Source organism: Pseudorasbora parva, chromosome 1 (assembly GCF_024679245.1).
Source record: "Pseudorasbora parva isolate DD20220531a chromosome 1, ASM2467924v1, whole genome shotgun sequence".
In the NCBI taxonomy this organism is placed as follows: domain Eukaryota; kingdom Metazoa; phylum Chordata; class Actinopteri; order Cypriniformes; family Gobionidae; genus Pseudorasbora; species Pseudorasbora parva.
In genome coordinates, this window is record NC_090172.1 from 18,730,903 (window position 1) to 18,752,316 (window position 21,414).

The following is a 21,414-nucleotide window of genomic DNA, read 5'->3' on the forward strand; positions in this document are numbered from 1 at the left end:
TCCGGGAACCTGAATGTAGTGGCAGACTCCCTGTCAAGACAGGGAGTGGTGCCGGGGGAGTGAAGACTCCACCCTGAGGTGGTGGAGAGTCTCTGGAATCGCTTCGGGCGAGCTCAGGTGGATTTGTTTGCGTCCCAAGAGACAAAACACTGTCCTCTATTTTTCTCCCTCACGCATCCAGCCCCACTGGGGTGCAGTGCAGCGATGGTGCAGATGTGGCCGAGGCTACGTCTGTATGCCTTTCCCCCTCTGGCGTTGCTCCCAGGAGTGCTGGAGAGAGTCCACTGGGACGGGGCCCGGCTGCTATTGGTAGCCCCGTTCTGGCCGGGCCGAGTGTGGCTATCGGACATCGTGTCTCTCCTCGAGGGTCCCCCCTGGGAAATTCCCGTAAGGAGGGACCTTCTCTCCCAAGCGAGGGGGTCAGTACTGTACCCCCGTCTGGAGCTATGGAGACTGTGGGCTTGGCCTCTGAGGGGGCCCAGCTCGTAGAAAGGGGTCTATCTACTGAGGTAATAGAAACCATGTTTAACTCCAGAGCACCGTCCACAAGGAGACTTTACGCCCTTAAATGGAGAGTTTTCGTCGCCTGGTGCACAGGCCATTCCTTAAACCCAGTCTACTGCCCGGTTGGCTCAGTACTTGAGCTTCTGCAAGAAAATTTATCTGCAGGGTTATCCCCGTCAACTCTGAAGGTGTACGTGGCGGCTATATCGGCCTACCACACTCCGTTAGAGAATGCTTCGGTGGGGAGACACCCTTGGGTCACTCGTTTCCTCCGTGGTACTATGAGGCTGAGGCCTGCAGCACAGTCGAGAGTGCCTACCTGGGACTTGGCCATAGTGTTAGAAGGCCCCGTTTGAGCCAATAGAAGAGGTGTCAGAAAAGTTTCTTACATTAAAAACTGTGTTCCTTCTGGCCATCTCGTCTCTAAAAAGAGTAGGAGATCTACAGGCTCTGTCGGTGGCGCCCTCTTGCCTTGAGTTCGCAACTGGAATGGTGAAGGCATTCCTGTTCCCGAGGGAAGGGTATGTGCCTAAGGTCCCGACTAATATAGCGGGTCCAGTGATGCTGCAGGCGTTTTGTCTGCCTCCATTTCTTGACCGAGACCAAGAGAAGCTAAATCTGCTTTGTCCGGTGAGGGCCCTAGACGCGTGTGTCCACAGAGCTGCTCTGTGGCGAAAATTGGAACAACTGTTCATGTGTTTTGGGTCCCAGAGTAAGGGAAAACCGGCGTCAAAGCAGACACTGAGTAAGTGGATAGTCGAGGCTATCTCATTAGGTCCGAGCCCACTCGACCAGGAGTATGGCGGCCTCTATGGCTCTTATATCAGGAGTTTCACTTCACTTTCACCGCACTTTCACTGCGGAGAGGACCACCCTGCCGCATCTCACACCTCTGTGTGTGATGCGGCAGGGTGGTCCTCTCCGCACACTTTTGTGAGGTTCTACAACTTAGACATAGCCTCTACCCCAGGGTCCCGGGTGTTTTTGGGTTGAGTAATTCACATATACAGACATTTGGGACTATGGCGGCATGGGTATTGAGTTCTCCTAGCGTTTCGACGCAGCTCGAGTTCCCTCGATAAAGGGAACGTCTCAGTTTAGGTATGTAACCATGGTTCCCTGAGAGGGAACGAGACGCTGCGTCACTATGCGATACTCCCGGCATGCCTGTGATCGACTTGTTCAGCTTTTTTCAGAAGCTAATTACTGTTTGGTCCGGGTATGCTTTATAGCTTCCTGGTCGATGACGTCACCCGCCTATGACGTATCTCCTTGCTATTGGACTGATTTCACTAGTGCTTTATGACGCATCACGCAGAGGCGTTCCCCTAGTGTTTCGATGCAGCTCGACTTCCCTCTCAGGGAACCATGGTTACATACGTAACCTGAGACGTTTTCTATTATCATGTTGAAAACATCATAAACATTTTTAGGATTTTTTTTTATTATTTAAAGCTACACTGTGTAACTTTTGTAGTTCATTCTCAGCTAAAAACACTTAGTTCTTTCAAAAATATATGTGCTCATTAATGTATATTTACTTCTTTCAAGTAATAAAATATTCTCGTAAGTTTATAATATGCCATATAAAATACATACGGGTGAGGGGTTCAAATGCTGGTCGCCATGTTGCCCCTCCATCTTGAAAGTACATTAGCCAAAGAGGGACATAACCATAAATTCAAGCTTCACCTTTCGCGTTTTAACACTCAATGGCCGTGTCGAATGTGAAGTGGGGGATTGCCATGTTAATCTTGGACTAAATCGGCTACCGTAGGAGTTAAAACGAAATCAGAATTGAGAGGAATAGAAACTAATATTCTCTGATGGTCATATACCTTTTCACCACTAGATGGGGGAAAATATCACACAGTGTAGCTTTACATTTTTGTAACTAAAAGTCTCTTTACTGATTAATTTAATGTGTACTAAATACAATTAATAATTTATTTAAAAAAGATACATTTTCATTGTAAACTTTTTCCCACAATTAATAATTATTTTATATTCTTAGGAAGGAACAGGCTTCCATGATCTGTAAAATAGAAAATAACTTAAACTGTACGGTACCTTCTGTCCAGGAGGGCCCTCAGGTCCCTGGAAAGAGAAAATGACAAAAAAGTAGTTCAGTCAGGACCACTTTTACAATACAATTTATTGATCTTTGATTTGGCGAAAGTCTTAGGCTCAAAGATGCTCGAGATGCCATACAGAAAGCTTCAGATACATCCTTAAAACATAATCCCCCAGCCTTCTTGATAACCAAAAGTTTCTTAGCGCATGATACAGAAAGATACAATGATACACAATAGAGTTCTACACAGAATCCAATACTCAATAATGGAATACTAGGAGGTGAAGGGGTGGAGGTGGGTGTAAATGACTGAGTAACATGAATTTGAATGAGCTTAAATACTATAGTTGATTAGAGTAGGTGGAGTAACAAATCAGCTGACCATCAGCTGATATCGTTTAGCGATCAGTGGTCTGCCTAAACTACGCTTGAATTCCATTCGATCACTCAAGCTCCATTTCAGTCAGGACCACTTTGAAAATACAATTTATTGACAAACTTTGATTTGGGGAAAGGCTTAGGCTCAAAGATGCTTGAGATGCCATACAGACAGCTTGAGATACATCCTTGAAACATAATCCCCCAACACAATAACGTAGAAGAAGAATTCTATGCGTCAGATTGCGTAATTACTAGAGACAGCGTTTCTAAGAGTAGCGCGGCTCCTCAAAATTACCGGAGGTAGCCTACCTCAATATAGGGTAAGGAACGTGATTCCTTGAGCTAATTCCCGGAATCCCATCATGCGTGATCGGAGGAATACAAGCAAGACAAAAATTGACAACTCAATTTATTATCAAACCCCCCAACAAACTAAGAGTTAAGATTATTACATGATCAGTACGGATCATAACAGTTTATGTCTAAAGGTTCTGTTTCATTCCTCCTGACCGCCAGAGGCGGTGCTAAGCACTAGTGGATAATCGCTGCGCCAGCTCGATAGGTCGAGAAAATTATAACAACAAAGTCACGTCATGACGCAGACCGAGACGCGAGGATATAATCCCCCGCAGCTCGGTGCCCAGCCTCTTTCGCTTTCTCGCTTATGATAGGTCATAGTTTCGCGCTGTCCTGTACAGCTTACCTGAGTTGCGAGGATTCGCCCTCCTAAGCTGTGACAGCACGCTCAACGCTATCTTCGGGACGGATATCTCGGATTCCATTTCTACGTGAGTGCATACTATTTTATTTTATTGTTGTGTTGGCGATACCCTGTGCTTCACGGTACTACCGGTGGCTGGTTTCGACCGCGCTTGGGTAGCGTTTCACCGCAACCTATATATTATTATTTTATATCTTACTATCGTAGACGTTATATCTTTCGGTTCTATCCGAAGACTTGAGGGACGTCTGACTTTCGGAGTGGATGTTATTACAGTTCCGAGCGCCTACGGTACTACCGAGGACGCGTTATTTACGGAGTCATGGATCATAGCCCTCTCATCCCCATTTCAAGCTGCAGATTGTGTCCGAATTCGATGCTTTCCGACGACAGACATGATGTATGCCCATCTTGCTTAGGAATTCAACATTTGAAGGAGGCTCTAACTGATCCGTGTTTGCATTGTAGTATGCTACCACTGTCAGAAAGACAGCTTCGCTTGGCTGAGTTAGACAATAACTCGCCCGCTAGTCTTGCGCAACAGCCGCGACGCGCTCAAAAGCGCCGTGCTTCGGCAGCTGCTGGCGCTCCACCGAGTAAGAAGAAGTCTTCACGACAGACGGAAACTTCAGAACATCTGTTATCGAAGACTGTGGCTACTCTCTCTTCAGAAATGATGGAGATGAAACGTCTTCTTCAGTCTCTTCAACCCCCAGCGCTAACCACTCATACTGAGAACACACCAGTGGATGAGAGTGATTTACAACCCTCACACGATATGGATTTGGACGCCCTCTCCATGAGCGCGTCTAATTCACATTTTCTCGATGCAGAGTTGGCGGAACCCGCCACGCAACCCACCCTCCCACATGATGTTATTTTCCAACCTGTCAGCTACAGGTGGTTCGAGTGGTGGGTCTGTACATTCATCGGGCGCAGGCCCATCTTCTCCAGATGATATTTTATCTATTCTGCAGATGGCTGTGGCTCGTCTGGGTCTTGACGAATCACCCGTGCAGCCCGTTCAAGCCAATGTGTTTTTCAGACAAGCTGCCAAGCCAAGCACTGGTGGTATCACCGGATGAGGCTTTAAGAGGCAATGTACGCTGCCCAAGCGCGCAGTGTGGACGTACTGACTCTCTTCTAAAGAAGGCATATGAGTCCGTAGCATATATAACGAGGGCTGAGAATACTATCTGCCAGCTGCTTCTGGCCTGTAATAATACGTTAGAGTCCGCGAGTGTGGATGCTTCAATTCCTAGCTTCTTACAGACGGCTCTGCTGACTATGGGTCATGTGACGCGGGAACTTGGTTCACTTTCATCGACCCTTCTAACAGCCATTCTACCGCTTCTTTCAGACAGACGGATCAGTTGTTTGTCTGTTACGGTGAAGTACGCAAGGGTGCGCCCTTGTCCAAACAGAGACTATCACGCTGGATTGTTGAAACGATAAAGTCGGCGTACAGCAAATCTCATCAGCCCTTACCAGCAGGTGTTACTTGTCACTCCACTAGGGCAGTCTCGTCGTCTTGGGCTGCTTTTCGGGGAGTTTCCTTGGCAGATGTATGCGAGGCTGCTACCTGGTCTTCTCCATGTACAGAATTGTTCAAAATAATAGCAGTACAATGTGACTAACCAGAATAATCAAGGTTTTTAGTATATTTTTTATTGCTACGTGGCAAACAAGTTACCAGTAGGTTCAGTAGTTTGTCAGAAAACAAACAAGACCCAGCATTCATGATATGCACGCTCTTAAGGCTGTGCAATTGGGCAATTAGTTGAATTAGCTGAAAGGGGTGTGTTCAAAAAAATAGCAGTGTGGCATTCAATCACTGAGGTCATCAATTTTGTGAAGAAACAGGTGTGAATCAGGTGGCCCCTATTTAAGGATGAAGCCAACACTTGTTGAACATGCATTTGAAAGCTGAGGAAAATGGGTCGTTCAAGACATTGTTCAGAAGAACAGCGTACTTTGATTAAAAAGTTGATTAGAGAGGGGAAAACCTATAAAGAGGTGCAAAAAATGATAGGCTGTTCAGCTAAAATGACCTCTAATGCCTTAAAATGGAGAGCAAAACCAGAGAGACGTGGAAGAAAACGGAAGACAACCATCAAAATGGATAGAAGAATAACCAGAATGGCAGAGGCTCAGCCAATGATCACCTCCAGGATGATCAAAGACAGTCTGGAGTTACCTGTAAGTACTGTGACAGTTAGAAGACGTCTGTGAAGCTAATCTATTTTCAAGAATCCCCCGCAAAGTCCCTCTGTTAAAAAAAGGCATGTGCAGAAGAGGTTACAATTTGCCAAAGGACACATCAATTGGCCTAAAGAGAAATGGAGGAACATTTTGTGGACTGATGAGAGTAAAATTGTTCTTTTTGGGTCCAAGGGCCACAGGCAGTTTGTGAGACGACCCCCGAACTCTGAATTCAAGCCACAGTACACAGTGAAGACAGTGAAGCATGGAGGTGCAAGCATCATGATATGGGCATGTTTCTCCTACTATGGTGTTGGGCCTATTTATCGCATACCAGGGATCATGGATCAGTTTGCATATGTTAAAATACTTGAAGAGGTCATGTTGCCCTATGCTGAAGAGGACATGCCCTTGAAACGGTTGTTTCAACAAGACAATGACCCAAAACACACTAGTAAACGGGCAAAGTCTTGGTTCCAAACCAACACAGGATTCACAGGATTGCTAAATCCCAGAAGAAAAAAAAATGTTTGTATAAAATAGTTTTGAGTTTGTACAGTCAAAGGTAGACACTGCTATTTTTTTTTTTGAACACACCCCTTTCAACTAATGCCCAATTGCACAGCCTTAAGAGCGTGCATATCATGAATGCTGGGTCTTGTTTGTTTTCTGAGAATCTACTGAACCTACTGGTAACTTGTTTGCCACGTAGCAATAAAAAATATACTAAAAACCTTGATTATTCTGGTTAGTCACATTGTACTGCTATTATATTGAACAAGACTGTATATATATATATATATATATATATATATATATATATGGATGCCACATTACTCAATATAATATTGAACCGTTCGGTACGGCATTCACGGTTCAATACGCGCTTTTGAATTGCGTTTTTTCCGGTTTTGCATTGAATTCATTATTTATATTTATCTTTGTTTGGCTCTTTTTGAGTGGGCCTGTGTGTCTACGCGCTATGAGCAAATATCCAATCATATGCTCTAAAGTTAGGAGGTGTTTAGCCGCGTTTTAAAGCCTTGCTGGTTAAACATTTCATTCGAGTTTTACATGCGCTGAGCGCGCAAGCGCCTGTCAGACATGTGATTACTGGACTAAGTAGTCTTACTTTGCTATTACTGTCAAACACAACATATAAACACAGTCGGTTATGTCTAAAGTGAAAGTAAAATCGTGTGAGTCTATGAGATGTGAGCAGGTCTTAGCAGCGGAGACTAGTGATTGTGAATGCTTGTCCTTAAAGGGACAGTTCACCTTTAAAATGATGGAGGTATTAGAGGTATTAAGTAGACAAATGACTTGACTTTATCTAGCTAAAATCTAGCTAAAAATTGCATTATCTTTAAAGGTGGGATAAGTGATATCTGGTAACCATTGTTGTTATTTCAGATCACCAAAACAAACACGCTCCTACCCCCAAAAAGGGTATCAGCCCTATATTGATAGCTCCGCCCCACACATACATAACCCAGGCAACGACAATGGCAGAATCTGTGTGTTACTAATCCAGGTCGAATATGCAATGAAAGAGTCACCCCTTCCATCACAAAAACACAAACTGTTCTTATGAACAAATAGTACATGAGCCGACATTCCAGCTAACGACATTTTACAATTATGACAAGATTAGAGTTATGGCGATCAAAAAAACACAAACCGTTCTCATGAGCAGCTTGATAGTACACGAGCTGACAGTCCAGCTAACGACATATTACAATTATGACACGATTAGAGTTACAGCGATCACAAAACACAAACAGTTCTTATTAACAACTCGATTGTACACGAGCCGACAGTCCAGCTAACGACCTATTACAATTATGACAAGATTAGAGTTATAGCTATCACAAAACACAAACAGTTCTCATGAACAACTCGATAAAGTATATATTACATATATTACAATTATGACCGGATGGGTAATATAGGGTATATATATATATATATATATATATATATATATATATATATATATATATATATATATATATATATATATATATATATATATATTAGTTATTTTTTGGCTAATGTCCATCCTGTGTGACTCGTGTGTTTTAAATAATGACGTGCATTGGGCCTCTCTTCTCACCATAGTCCTTTTTCTAAAACGGTTTTGAAATAACACTTATCCCACCTTTAACTGTATTGAAGCGGCTAGTAGCTGTAAATACGATAAGACACTTACCATTTGACCGATCTCCCCTGGAGTTCCAGGGTCTCCCTGTGAAGGAAAAAACATATATATTTATCCTAACTGTTAATAGGAAACATATACGTGACTACATCTATAAAATGAAGTATGGCAATGCAAAGCAGCATCTCATTCCTGTAACAACAATGAGTCTCTGGGAATAATTAATTCAAATGGAGGGCATATTCATGAGTCTATGAATATGATTCGCTTGTTGTTAATAACAATATTAAAGGGGGGGGGTGCTGTTTCATGCATACTGAGCTTTTTACAGTGTTAAAGACTTGGATTCCCATCCTTAACATAGACAAAGTTTCAAAAACTAATGTTGGACGTTTGATAGAGTATTTCTGTGTCAAAAATACTCGAGAGAGCGAGAGAGGAAATGCACGCCCATAAACACTCTCTCAGGTGCAGATCCAGTCGTCCCTTATGTCGTGCGCCGCGCTCCACTTTATTCCTATGAGTGACATCAAGCAACTTCAACACTTCAGCACAGCATTCCGGGAAGGCAGCGCTGCATTTAAACCGATTTGAACGCAGAAATGACGGGAAGTTTCACAACATCGCTTCAGTCGCGTCTCAAAGTGGATTTCAACGGCACTGCTGTCATGAATAGGGATGGGTACCGAAACCCGGTATTAAACAGGCCCCGGGGCTGAATTTTGAAAGACCGTTGTATCGATAAGCTCGGCCGTTATCGGTTCTGCTGTCGGTACTTTGGGAAAATACACGTGACGAGAGAGAGAGAGAGAGAGAGAGAGAGAGAGAGAGAGAGAGAGAGCGTGAGCAAAACGACAGCCCTAATGAGCAACTTAATTCCCTTTGCAGCAGTAGCCTACGCTGTCATTTCTCCCTATAACTCATACAGAATCAGTACGATCGGTGATTGTTGTAAAATACAGTCTAGCTACAGCTGGTAAATTGTGGGGTGCGTTTTAATAATAAAAAGAGCGATTAAAAGCACAAAAATATGCGCAAGAGATTGTTCCCAAGTCGGCGCGCGCTCCGAAACAGCCGCAACGAGACGAGCAAATTACACTTTCGGTTTCACACTCGCGTCTAAACGATCAAATGTACTCAAGCATCTATGTCAAAACGACCGGCTTGGAGAGTCTCTTAAACACAACACAGTTTGTGTCTAAAATGGACGTTGTTATTATGGATAGTCGGGAGAAAATGTAGTGTATCTCCCTATTATCAGTTGCCTATAGAGCTGCACATCTGTCTTAAAGAGGCAGCAGTGTAAATAAACATGCTGACGAATTCCTGCGAATTAAACAACCAAATGCAAAGAGAAAATCACTCACAGCTCTTGATTGAATAACTTCAGCTTTAATAAGCATTAATTTATCCTATCTATATATGATAAACTATGCAGTGTTATTTTACATTTGATTTTGATTACTAGAATTCTTCCTGAAATTAAAGCACTGTGTAGGCCTATATAATTAATTGTGTGTGTGTGTGTGTATGGGGTATATATATATATATATATATATATATATATATATATATATATATATATATATATAGTAAATCTCAAAAAGTACCGTTAAGAATACCGTTAAAGTACCGGACCGATAAGCAGTATCGTTAAGAGTAGTAATACCGTTAAAACCTTAACGATACCCATCCCTAGTCATGAATCATACCAAAGAAGTGTCTTTTTGACGGAGCGTACCCAGCGATAAAGGTTCGGTGCTGTTTTGGAAGCAGCCAGTGAGTAAAACTGCTTCAAATGTTTATGCTTTTGGCTACCGTCGCATGAGTAAACATCAGTAAACGACACGATCGCGTGCTTCGTCATTCAAATGCGCTAACGTTACTCCATTGCTGTTCTATGTATAACGTTACACTAGTCTGACGTGCAAAACCGTTTTGCTTGCTACTGCTAAGGTTTAGTCGCATACAATAGTCCATAAACCGAATCATGTCCTCATAAACTGCGAGTAAACAAGCGCAAATGTTGACAGGCTACTAAATACAGTACATACCACAGAGACGGACGTCCTGCTGTTGCTGTTTCTCCTGTTCAATTATTTTCAGCCTCAGATTTGATTCTTGATCATATATCTATTAGCTGAGATAGCCATGGGTTTTTCCACGCTTGAGGACGTCACCGCTTTGTTCGCGATCGTCATTCTTTAGCTCCGCCCACTCGATACGCCAATCCAAATCTATCTCAGTCATCCAAATTTTCCTCTCGTCTTGCGAGTGGAAAGTTTGATTTCTTCATCGAATATAAATCTTACAAACTTGAAAAAACATCTGTTTGATCAGGACAAACAATATTAGGTTTTTACATTTTATATTAATCAAATATTAACAAGAAAATCAAACTCGCTAAGATCTTGAGCAAAATAATACAAATTCACTTCAATGAAATTATTGGTGTAATGGACAGCACATTCCAGGGCCCTGTTTATGGCCGGGCCCCCTCTTTGCCCGTAACAGTGGACAAAGGTTTGCTACATTTTGATTGGATCTTGTTGGACTAGCATAAACAAAATGTCCAATGCCATCAGATAAAGATGCTTGGACAACAGCCAGACACCTCTTTGAGGGCAAGAAGAAGACCTCTAGTACCAAGCCCAGGAAGGTCAGGACTTCTCATTGGTCCACTGGTTTCTGCCCTTCACCCACCTAGAGACTGATCCCTAATGTCATGAATATTCCTCAGGACCTCAGCAGTAGTGGGTGAAACAAAGAAAGACCAAAATGATTCATCCAAATCCATTCACAACTATGTTTGGAAACCTTAAGACGGATGTAGACTACACACATCCATTTCATACTTATTCAGAGAAATAATGAATATTCTCAGAAATTCTCAGTGACATCTATTTGTAATGCAACATCGTACACAGAATCAGCTGTTAATGAACAAATTAATGAATGCATAACATTTCAATATTTTTCCATCATGTTTGGTGTCTATTTGTTTAGTATATTGCCAAGGGTATTCTAATGGTGGTTTGGAAAGTGAGAAATGCATTGATAAACTTTAAAGACACTTTAAAGACTTCTAACTGTGTACAGTACACAAATGAGTTCCACAAGGGAAAGAAGGGTGGGCCACACTCTGTGCCCTCTCTGATGCCAGCAGCCAATAGCAACACTGGAATGGAGAAGCGCCAGATTGCAATCTCCTCCTATTCGGAAAAGGATAAAGGTACCCTTTCAACAGACACTCCTGCTTCTGACACTGCATTGTCTCCCAGCAAAACCAGCAGAAGAAGTCATCACCATCGGACTGCTTACTCAACCACGTGGAACGCAAATATCACTTAACCAAACCTCTTTCTAGAGACCTTGGCATTGTTGATTATTATCTGTATATGATTTTCTAATTTACATTAGAGGTAATTATATCTGATTCTAGTTAATAACAAATAATCTTTCAGTTTTTTTGTTTGATACATAATAAGGTTCTTCACCTTAATTTCAGAGAAACAACTATGGTTTACCTTTCCATAAGATAACATAACTCTTCTATAGCCACACTTAACTTACTCACATGTGTTTTATGCATCTTATCCACTTTATTCCTTAATCATTCATTGTATTCATTTAGTAGTTGTGTTAATTGTTCTGTTTATCTTTTGTTAATAAAATCTATTTTATTACAATTGTGTCTTCCTTGTGCTGATAATACAGAAAAGGCTCTACAAGTTAGAAATCTCACTAATCTTTCAAATAAAGGGCTTTTGTATTAGTCTTCACACAAATGCTTTGTAAACACGAGGGCGGGTCTTCTGCCTACGTCTAGTATGACCATTTATATGTGAGTATGTCATCATTCGCACTCGCAGAATTGAGCAAGTTGAACAATTAAATGTGCCCTAGAATGAGTTGAAACAATATGTTAAATTGTTCTCTGATATCTACATAGAGGGTATGTGGCTTATTTAAGGTCAACAATTGTCCAGATACAGTTTCACAGGTCCATTTACAACCATATAAATTGTCCCCAATGTAATTGTCATTACATCAATGCTCTGTTTTTGACTTATTTGGAAGAGTCATGAATATTAATGTTGAGCTCTGCTTTTTTTTTAATTGGCTTATTTCAGCAGCTCACAACTCACAGCAATTCAGTGAAGCGGCTCGTGAGTCCTGACCGTCCTGACAGAAAACATCTCAAATGGAGATTGATACAATGCAGCTTACTTGTTTATTGGTGTTTTCAGATCATCCGTGTGCGAGAGAGAGCTTGCGTGCATATGGTTGCCAGATTGGACGAGTTTGGTTAAAACACCGGATGTGTTCTTTTCACTAAAAAGCTCTGTTTGAGGGATATAAATTACTGAAATCTGGCAACCGCACAAACATGAGCTCTTTCTGGCGCACGGATGATCTGAAAAAAAAAACAATAAACAAGTAAGCTGCATTTTATCAATCTCCATTTGAGATGTTTTCTGTCAGGACGGTCAGGACTCACGAGCCGCTTCACTGAATTGCTGTGAGTTGTGAGCTGCTGAAATAAGCCAATTAAAAAAAAAGCAGAGCTCAACATTAATATTCATGACTCTTCCAAATAAGTCAAAAACAGAGCATTGATGTAATAACAATTACATTGGGGACAATTTATATGGTTGTAAATGGACGGTAACACTTTACTTGAAGGGGTGTGCATAAGACTGACATGACACCTTCATAATCATGACATGACACGTGTCATGAATATGAAGGAGTTTTTAAGCATGTTTATGACAACTGTCATTAAGTGTCATTCGCTTAATTATGTCATTTTTAATGCAATGATGACATTTCAGAGTTGTCTTTGTTATGACAACTTGACATAAACCAATACATCATAACCTGTCAGTGTCTTTGTCATGACAACTTGACATTACCAAGACAACATAACCTGTCATAAACAGACATGAAATGACATAGCAGATTAATTATCAAATTTAAGAAACTACTTTGCTTTTTGGGTTTACATTACATTAGTTGCTAGGCAACGTGGGGGAGAGGAAGCTGGCGTTGTCTGTTCGCCGCTTCTCCACCCACAAATCATGTTAACTTTACTATTAAATTTAGATTTTATTTTATTTTCTTATGTTTGTGACTAGTCTAACAGTCAGAGCTCCAATTGGGACTGTTGCTGATTGCTGGCAGCCACTGAGAGGACGTTGTTTGCCGTTTTTTCACCGCCTTTCTTCTGTTTTTGTTTGAATTTGTGGTTGGTTTTGGTTTGAAGGACATTTGATATTGCTCGCTGCGGCTGCTCCCTCTTCTGGGTGTCGGCTGCTCACTGGTGGTCTCTCTCGGGCTTGAACTGCATGGTGCCTGAAGTTTGCACCAGGCTAGCGTCATCAGCGTCCGGCATGATGTTGAGATGTAATTTTTACTTGTTATTCATGTATTGTTATTTTTTCCCTTTGTTGCACTTTGAGATACTTCGGAATGAAAAGTGCGTTATAAATAAAATCTATTATTATTATTATTATTATTATTATTATTATTATTATTATTAAACTGTTATGTGGTTGGTTTTGACGTTGGCTGTCATTAGGATATTATAATGTCATGATTTTTTATAAATTTAATTTGTCATTAACATGTCATTAAGTGTCAATACTGTGTCAAATTATTTCATAACATTGTCATGAATATATTTCTTGACCTAAACTACAGTGGTACAAGTTGAATTTGTCATTAACATGTCATTAAGTGTCAATACTCTGTCAAATGATTTTATAACAGTGTCATGAATATTTAGCTTGACCTGAAATATGGCATCATAGAGAAAAACGTACAGAGTCATTAAAAACTATTAATATAACTTAAAATGATAGAGTGGCATAGACATATACATCTATATGATGATGTCTATGGTGGCACCACTGGTTATGTGTACGCTGTCACAGTTGATGGCAGAGCCTCAGTCAGGTTAGTTTGTTTAGGTGTTTAATGTCAATTTAGTTTGCAGTAAGTAAAAACAATTCACAACAACGTTATTTTGGGTTTAATATAGTTTATTTAAACATTCGCTCACTCTTTAACGAATAGTTTGAGTTTATTCTTACCATTTCTTTGTTTGTTTGTTTGTTATGGCGGAGTCCCGTGTGCTGGTGCACCGTCAAAAGGGGTTCGGGCGGAAACGTTGGCCCTATATATAATGTTCCGGCCTAGGATCTACTTGCAACCATTCCTTGTTCAGCCCGGGGTGGGGCTCTAAAGACTATTCCTCTTATTTTTATACATCGGAAGATAATTTATAAAGTGAAGTCATTTGACAAAGTGTTATTTTTCTGTGTTTGTTTATGTGTGTATATGATGTATATATATATATATATATATATATATATATATATATATATATATATATATATATATATATATATATATATATATATATATATATATATATATATATATATATATATATATATATATATATATGTATATATATATATATATATATATTTATTTTGTGTAATGGCCATAATTTGTGTACGTGTTTTCGTTAATTGGTGCTGGTCACCTGTGTATAAATTCATGCCTTGTGTTTTTAAGAGTCAGTTCTGTGAGAGGGCAGGTCTTAAAAATTAAATGATTGATTTTATTTTTTCGAACTCCTTTTCATATTTTTAAGACATTTGAAATTGTCTATTATCGAACCTTCTGTTGAAGCTGGTGGAGGAAACTTAAAAAATAAAATAAAAAATTGAAAACTGAAAAATATTAAGGATGCTGTTATTAAAAAATTATTTGACAGCGTATTAACACCTAATTACATTTTAATGACAAATTAAACTTGTGCCACTGAAAAAAAATTATAACATTATAATGGGCTCAGTTAACATCAAAACCAACCACATGACAGTTTAAGGTTAACCCTATAAGCTAAGTAAGTTTCTTAAATTTGATAATCTGTTATGTCATGTTTATGACAGGTTATGTTGTCTTGGTAATGTCAAGTTGTCTTGACAAAGTTAATTGGTGCTGGTTAATTGGTTTCATTATTCAGATCAATTGACTGATTGTTAGGCTGCATTAACTAGGTCAGCCGGAACCGGGAACACTTCCCATAACACCTGATGTACTCGTTACATCATAAAAAGAGTGGCATCTACGCTAATGTTAGTCTCTCTTTTTATCCCGAGGTTTATCCCGGATCTGGGCCCTGTCCGGATTGGATGGTGGACCTGCCTGGACATGACCAACGCATCCTGGAGTGTCTGCTGAGCCGTGTCAAATGGTGTCTCCTCCGAATTTTCCACACTGGCACGACATGCTCAAAACCCGTCTTCGGTGCAATAATTCCGATCTTTCTTGTATTCATACTCTTGTGTAATCGATGCCCCATCCTAAATAAATCCGTCTCTTCCGTGATACCATGAAATTTTGAATATTCCAATCTAATATGATTTCCAACCTGTAAGGTTGCCAGAATAATAATCTTACACGGTGTGTTAATAGGCCAGAGGAGAACTGGCACCCCGACTGAGTCTGGTTTCTCCCAAGGTTTATTTTTCTCCATCATGCCCCGATGGAGTTTTGGTTCCTTGCCACTGTCGCCTTTGGCTTGGCTTGCTCAGTTGGGGACACTAAAATTATGATCTAAGTTATTCAACTTATTATACAAATAAAATGTATGAATTAGGTCTTATTTAATTCTATAAACCATAATACTGATCTGCCAACATTGTTGCTATATGATAAATTAAAATAAGATGATAACATCACTTTTTTCTCCAGTACGACTGTACAGCCAAATCTAATTTTGTCGCAATATTATCCTGTTTGACACTGTGAAGCTGCTTTGACACAAACGTGATTGTAAAAGCGCTATATAAATAAAGTTGATTGATTGATTGATTGATGACAAAGACACTGACAGGTTATGATGTATTGGTTTATGTCAAGTTTTCATAACAAAGACAACTCCGAAATGTCATCATTGCATTAAAAATGACATAATTAAGCAAATGACACTTAATGACAGTTGTCATAAACATGCTTAAAAACTCCTTCATATTCATGACACATGTCATGTCATGATTATGAAGGTGTCATGTCAGTCTTATGCACACCCCTTCAAGTAAAGTGTTACCGAATTGGTAAAATACAAAATAATAGCCTTTGTCATTAAACACACTATTTAGTTTTGTATGGTACTTGGAGTTAGCGAAAGAATGAAGAAACATTACTTTAACTTCAATATTTGCAGTCATTGTGCAAGAAGTCCTCGCTGCAGCCTGTAGCACGATGATGTACTGGATCAGATCCAACACGTACTGGACTTGCATGCGCGGTGGTTTCATTCACAATTTGATGGCGTCACATACGCATGCGCAGTAGAGTTTTGGGGACATCATTGAATGCACAGGAGAGTTTAGCTGGATAGATAAATACTCAAACCGCTCGTGCAAAAATAATGACTAATGACATGCTCTCGCCATCAGGACTCACGTTTTGCATTTTCCCTTGAATGTGTAGGCTACTGGTATTTTAAGTTCTTTACAGATCGTGTTGCATTGTAAGCTACCTTGAGGATTAAAATTACAGAGACAATTACTTGACTCATTTCCCCTCCCTCAACAGCAAGTATGATCAGCATATAAAATGTTAACTGTTTTGCATGGATGTACAGCGAAACTAGGTAATTTAGGCATCAAATTTATGAAAAGATGATTTATTCATCAATAATTACTTAATACTTTTTATCAGTACTACAATATTGATCATACATTAAGACTAGCGAATGACGTTGACATAAAGATCCACCATCCAGTACGTATTGGATCTGATCCAGCTACATCATCGTGCTACAGGCTGCAGCGAGGGATGTCTCTCATTGTGAGCAATAGCACACGTGATACATTACTCAACAAACAGCTCAATTTAATCAGCAAACAGTCACTGCTGTTAAAGCATCAAGCAGCATATGTCATCAATATTTTTCTGCTCATCCTGGACTGAACATAGGCTCTACTCTTCAATCAATCAATCAATCAATCAATCACTGACATGATAGTGTCAAAGCAGCTTCACAGTGTCAAAGAGGATAATATTGCAACAAAATTTGATTTGGCTGTACAGTCGTTCTGGAGAAAACAGTGATGTTATCAGCTTATTTTAATTTATCATATAGCGACAACGTTGGCAGGTCTGTATTATAGTTTATAGAATTAATTAAAACCTAATTCATAAATTTTATTTGTATAATTAGTTGAATAACTTTGATCATAATTTTAGTGTCCCCAACTGAGCAAGCCAAGCCAAAGGCGACAGTGGCAAGGAACCAAAACTCCATCAAAGCATGATGGAGAAAAATAAACCTTGGGAGAAACCAGACTCAGTCGGGGTGCCAGTTCTCCTCTGGCCTATTAACACACCGTGTATGATTATTATTCTGGCAACCTTACAGGTCAAAAATCATATTCGATCGGAATATTCAAAATTTCAGGGTATCACGGAAGAGACGGGTTTATTTAGGATGGTGCGTCCATTACACAAGAGTATGAATACATGAAAGATCGAAATTATTGCGCCGGAGACTGGTTTTTTGAGCATGACGTGCCGATGAGGCAAATTCAGAGGAGACACCAATTGACACTGTCTCAGCAGACACTCCAGGATGCGTTGGTCATGTCCAGGCGCAGGTCCACCATCCGATCCGGACACGGCTAACATTAGTGTAGATGCCACTCTTTTTATGATGTAACGAGTACATCAGGTGTTATGGGAAGTGTTCCCGGTTAATTTAAATCTGAACACACTTATGAAGATACCTCTTGCGACTAAACGAGATTGAAGAAATAGACCATTTGAATGGGCAAAAGGAGAAGTCAAAAACAACACCCCCCTCCTCAAAACTCTAACGAGATGGAACTTACGGGTGAGTCCGTTATGGAGTCTCGCTGCCTGGATGATTTTCCTCGTCTGCCTGAAACACCCCAAAAAAATGATTCTCCGGCAAATCAATTTTTCAAAGGAATAGAGCAGGTGCCAAATCTGAATCAGAGAATACCTCGGAAGTGCTTGAAGCTATTCAGGCGCTTAGCCTGAAATTCGATCAAACTAATTTAAAGATTTCGGCGATTGAGAGAACTATTGAGCTCACTTCGGCCAAGGTGGACAGTTTAACAACTTCGGTGCAACAGCTCATCGTCGAAGTTAACACTCACGATGAAAGGTTATCCGTGATGCAGAAAGAAATTCAAACGCTTAAGGCTGAAAACGTGTCTTTGAAGGCTAATATTTCTGATTCTCAGCGCTACACTAGGCGTTGGTCTCTAAAAATGCATGGCCTGAAAGAGGTTGACGGTGAGGACGTCAGAAGGATAACTATTAATGCTCTTGCCATGGTTGTTCCTGAAATTCACGACCAGCTTGATCGGGTGGTTGATGTGGTTCATCGCCTTGGTCGTAAATCTACACCATCGAATGCGTCTCATAAGCGCCCCATTGTCATTCTCTTTTCGATGCGCTGTTACCGGGACGAAATTTGGAGGGCTGCCAAAAACTCCAAATTCTTACTGTACAATGCACTTCGCATCTCCGAGTTGCTGTCTCCTGAAGACAAAGCGGCAAGAGAGAAAGTGTGGCCAAAGGTGAAAAAGGTACGAGAGGAAGGAAAAAGAGCAATTTTCCGTGGTCCATATGCGTACATCGAGGGGAAAAGAATTGAAACTAATGACTGATTAAAATCTGAGTGAAAAACCACAAGAGGCATTTTTAAACCTTTTTACATGCCAAGTTCTTTTTTTTTCACGGAATGTTATTGCCTGCTGCATTTCTGAGTTCTTGGATTTAGTCAATTTCAGCTTCAAGACACAGGTCTTGAAGCTTGGTACGTTGTGAATTAAAATAGGTTTTGTTTTGTTTTTTATTTTGGTTTCTTTATATTTTTTGTTTTTGTGTTGTTGTTAGTATGGACTTTAAGTTCAATTCTTTGAGCATAGCATCTTTGAATGTAAGGGGCATTCGAGAAATCACGAAGCGAAAGGCTTTATTTTTGTTCTTTAAACGGACTGATGCTGACATTATTTTCTGTCAAGAGACACATTCTACGGACATGGATGAAAGATTTTGGAATTCTCAGTGGGGAAACACTATTTTTTTCAGTCACAGCACGTCACATTCAGCGGGAGTTATGATTTTGATGAACAGATTTAAAGGAGACGTTCTTAACTCTGTTGTGGACCGTGGTAATGGGAGATGGATCATTCTGACTGTGAAATTGGACAACACTGTGTTTATTCTTTGTAATATTTACGGTCATAATTCCAGTGCATTGAATAAGTCCTTTTTTGCAAAGGTTTCTGATACTATTCAATGTAAATTTGATACTTTCCAAGCTTCATATGTTATTTTTTCAGGAGATTTTAATGAATGCTTGGATAATTTGAATGATAGATATCCTCCTCGTTCTTCTCAACGTGACGCACAATCTAATCTGACATCTCTGTGTGCCAGTTTATCGCTTAGCGATACTTGGCGATTCTACAACCCCGGGAGTTTAGAATACACATGGTCTAACAAGAACAAATCTTTACAATCTAGAATTGACTTGTTTCTAATTTCTTCTTCTGCTTTACAATATGTTAAGGAAATTGTTCATTCTTATGCACCTTTAACTGACCATAAGCTTATTTCTTTAACGCTTACAGGCACACAAGGGAACGCTAGTCTCAGAGGGTACTGGAAATTTAATAATAATCTTCTTAATGATGAGTATTTTAATAACTGTGTTTAAAAAAATGCCATTGATATTTTGGGAGGTTTAAATGAAGGATTTAAAAATAAGTGGGAATTTTTCAAATATAACATTAGAAAGATCGCTGTTAAACGTAGCAAAGAAATAAATAAAAAATAAGAAATTTGATCTATATAATTGTGAAGAGTTCATTCAAACAGTTATTCAAAATATCCCTTCTATTGATAAAGAATTTCAAGAGTTCTGTGATTCCGATATAACAACTTCCGAGATTGAAGATGCCCTTCATGGAATGAAAAAAGGAAAAGCACCAGGTATAGATGGGTTGACAGTAGAATTTTATTTACATTTCTGGGAACTGATTGAGGCTCCTCTTTATAATATGTATAATGAATGTATTAGTAGTGGTGAAATGTCTACTACTATGAAACAAGGTTTCATCTCATTAATTGCTAAACCTGATAAAGACCCACATTTCATAGAAAATTGGAGACTGATCTCTCTTCTAACTATTGATTATAAATTAATTACTTTAGTATTTGCTAATAGATTACGGAAAGGTTTAAATAAAATTATTAGTGAATATCAATCAGGCTTTCTAAAAGGTCGACATATAACTAATAATATTAGACTTGTGCTTGACCTGCTAGATTATGCTGAGAATGTTGATGAAGGTGCAGTCATTTTCTTTTTGGACTTTTATAAAACGTTCGATACAATTGAACACAAATTTTTGTTTAAAACTATGACGCTTTTTGGTTTTGGAAATAATTTTTTGAATGTAGTTAAAATGTTTTACAATGATATTAATAGCTCTGTAATACTTAATACTTCCACCTCTAAAAGAGTCGACATTAATCGAGGAGTTCGTCAAGGTTGCCTTATTCCCCCCTTTTTATTTTTATTGGTTGTCGAATTATTATCCATTGGTATCGTTAATAATGAACTAATTCAAGGTCTCAACATTTTTGGTAAAGAAATTAAGATATCCCAACTGGCTGATGACACAACCTTATTTTTAAAAAATGTATCTTTTGTTCCTAATGCTGTCTCCTTCATCAATAATTTCTCTAAGGCTTCTGGTTTAACTTTAAATTTATCCAAATGTGAAATCCTTCCTTTACACAGTTTAAATGATAAATGTATTAATGAAATTCCAGTGAAACCCTCAGTTAAATACCTAGGAACTCATGTAACAAAAGATGTTATAGAAAGACAAAGCTTAAACTTCTCCTCTAGATTAAAAAAGACCAAAGCGTTGTTAAACTGTTGGTTACAACGTGATCTCTCTGTTTATGGTCGTGTCCTGTTATCTAAAGCAGAAGGATTATCTCGATTTGTCTATCCCTCTCTATCTTTATATGTTAAAGATTCTTATTGTAAAGATATCAATAATTTGTTTTACTCTTTTATTTGGAAAAACAAATCCCAAAAACTTAAGAAAAGGGTTCTTACTAATAAAAAAGCTGAAGGGGGGCTGGAGATACTTTACTTTGAAGATGTTAATAGAACTTTTAAAGTCAATTGGCTTAAAAGATGCTTGATTAATTGTAACTCCCTTTGGAACCCCACTCCACATAGTATCTTTAACCAAATTAGTGGTCTAGAATTTGTGCAGTTAGTACTTTTAGCCTAAT

The 21,414-nt window shown here is 39.4% G+C and overlaps 1 protein-coding gene across 1 annotated transcript in view; it reads right to left on the minus strand.

The window, feature by feature from the left end:
• The window catches only part of LOC137058526 (collagen alpha-1(XXV) chain), an 800,473-nt gene that overhangs the window by 389,813 nt on the left and 389,246 nt on the right, over positions 1 to 21,414 (minus strand). The window contains exons 9-10 of the mRNA XM_067431845.1: positions 8,095 to 8,130; positions 2,575 to 2,601 (exon numbers count right to left, since the gene is read on the minus strand). Coding sequence (XP_067287946.1) covers positions 2,575 to 2,601; positions 8,095 to 8,130 — 63 coding nt within the window. The remainder of the gene's footprint in view (positions 1 to 2,574; positions 2,602 to 8,094; positions 8,131 to 21,414) is intronic.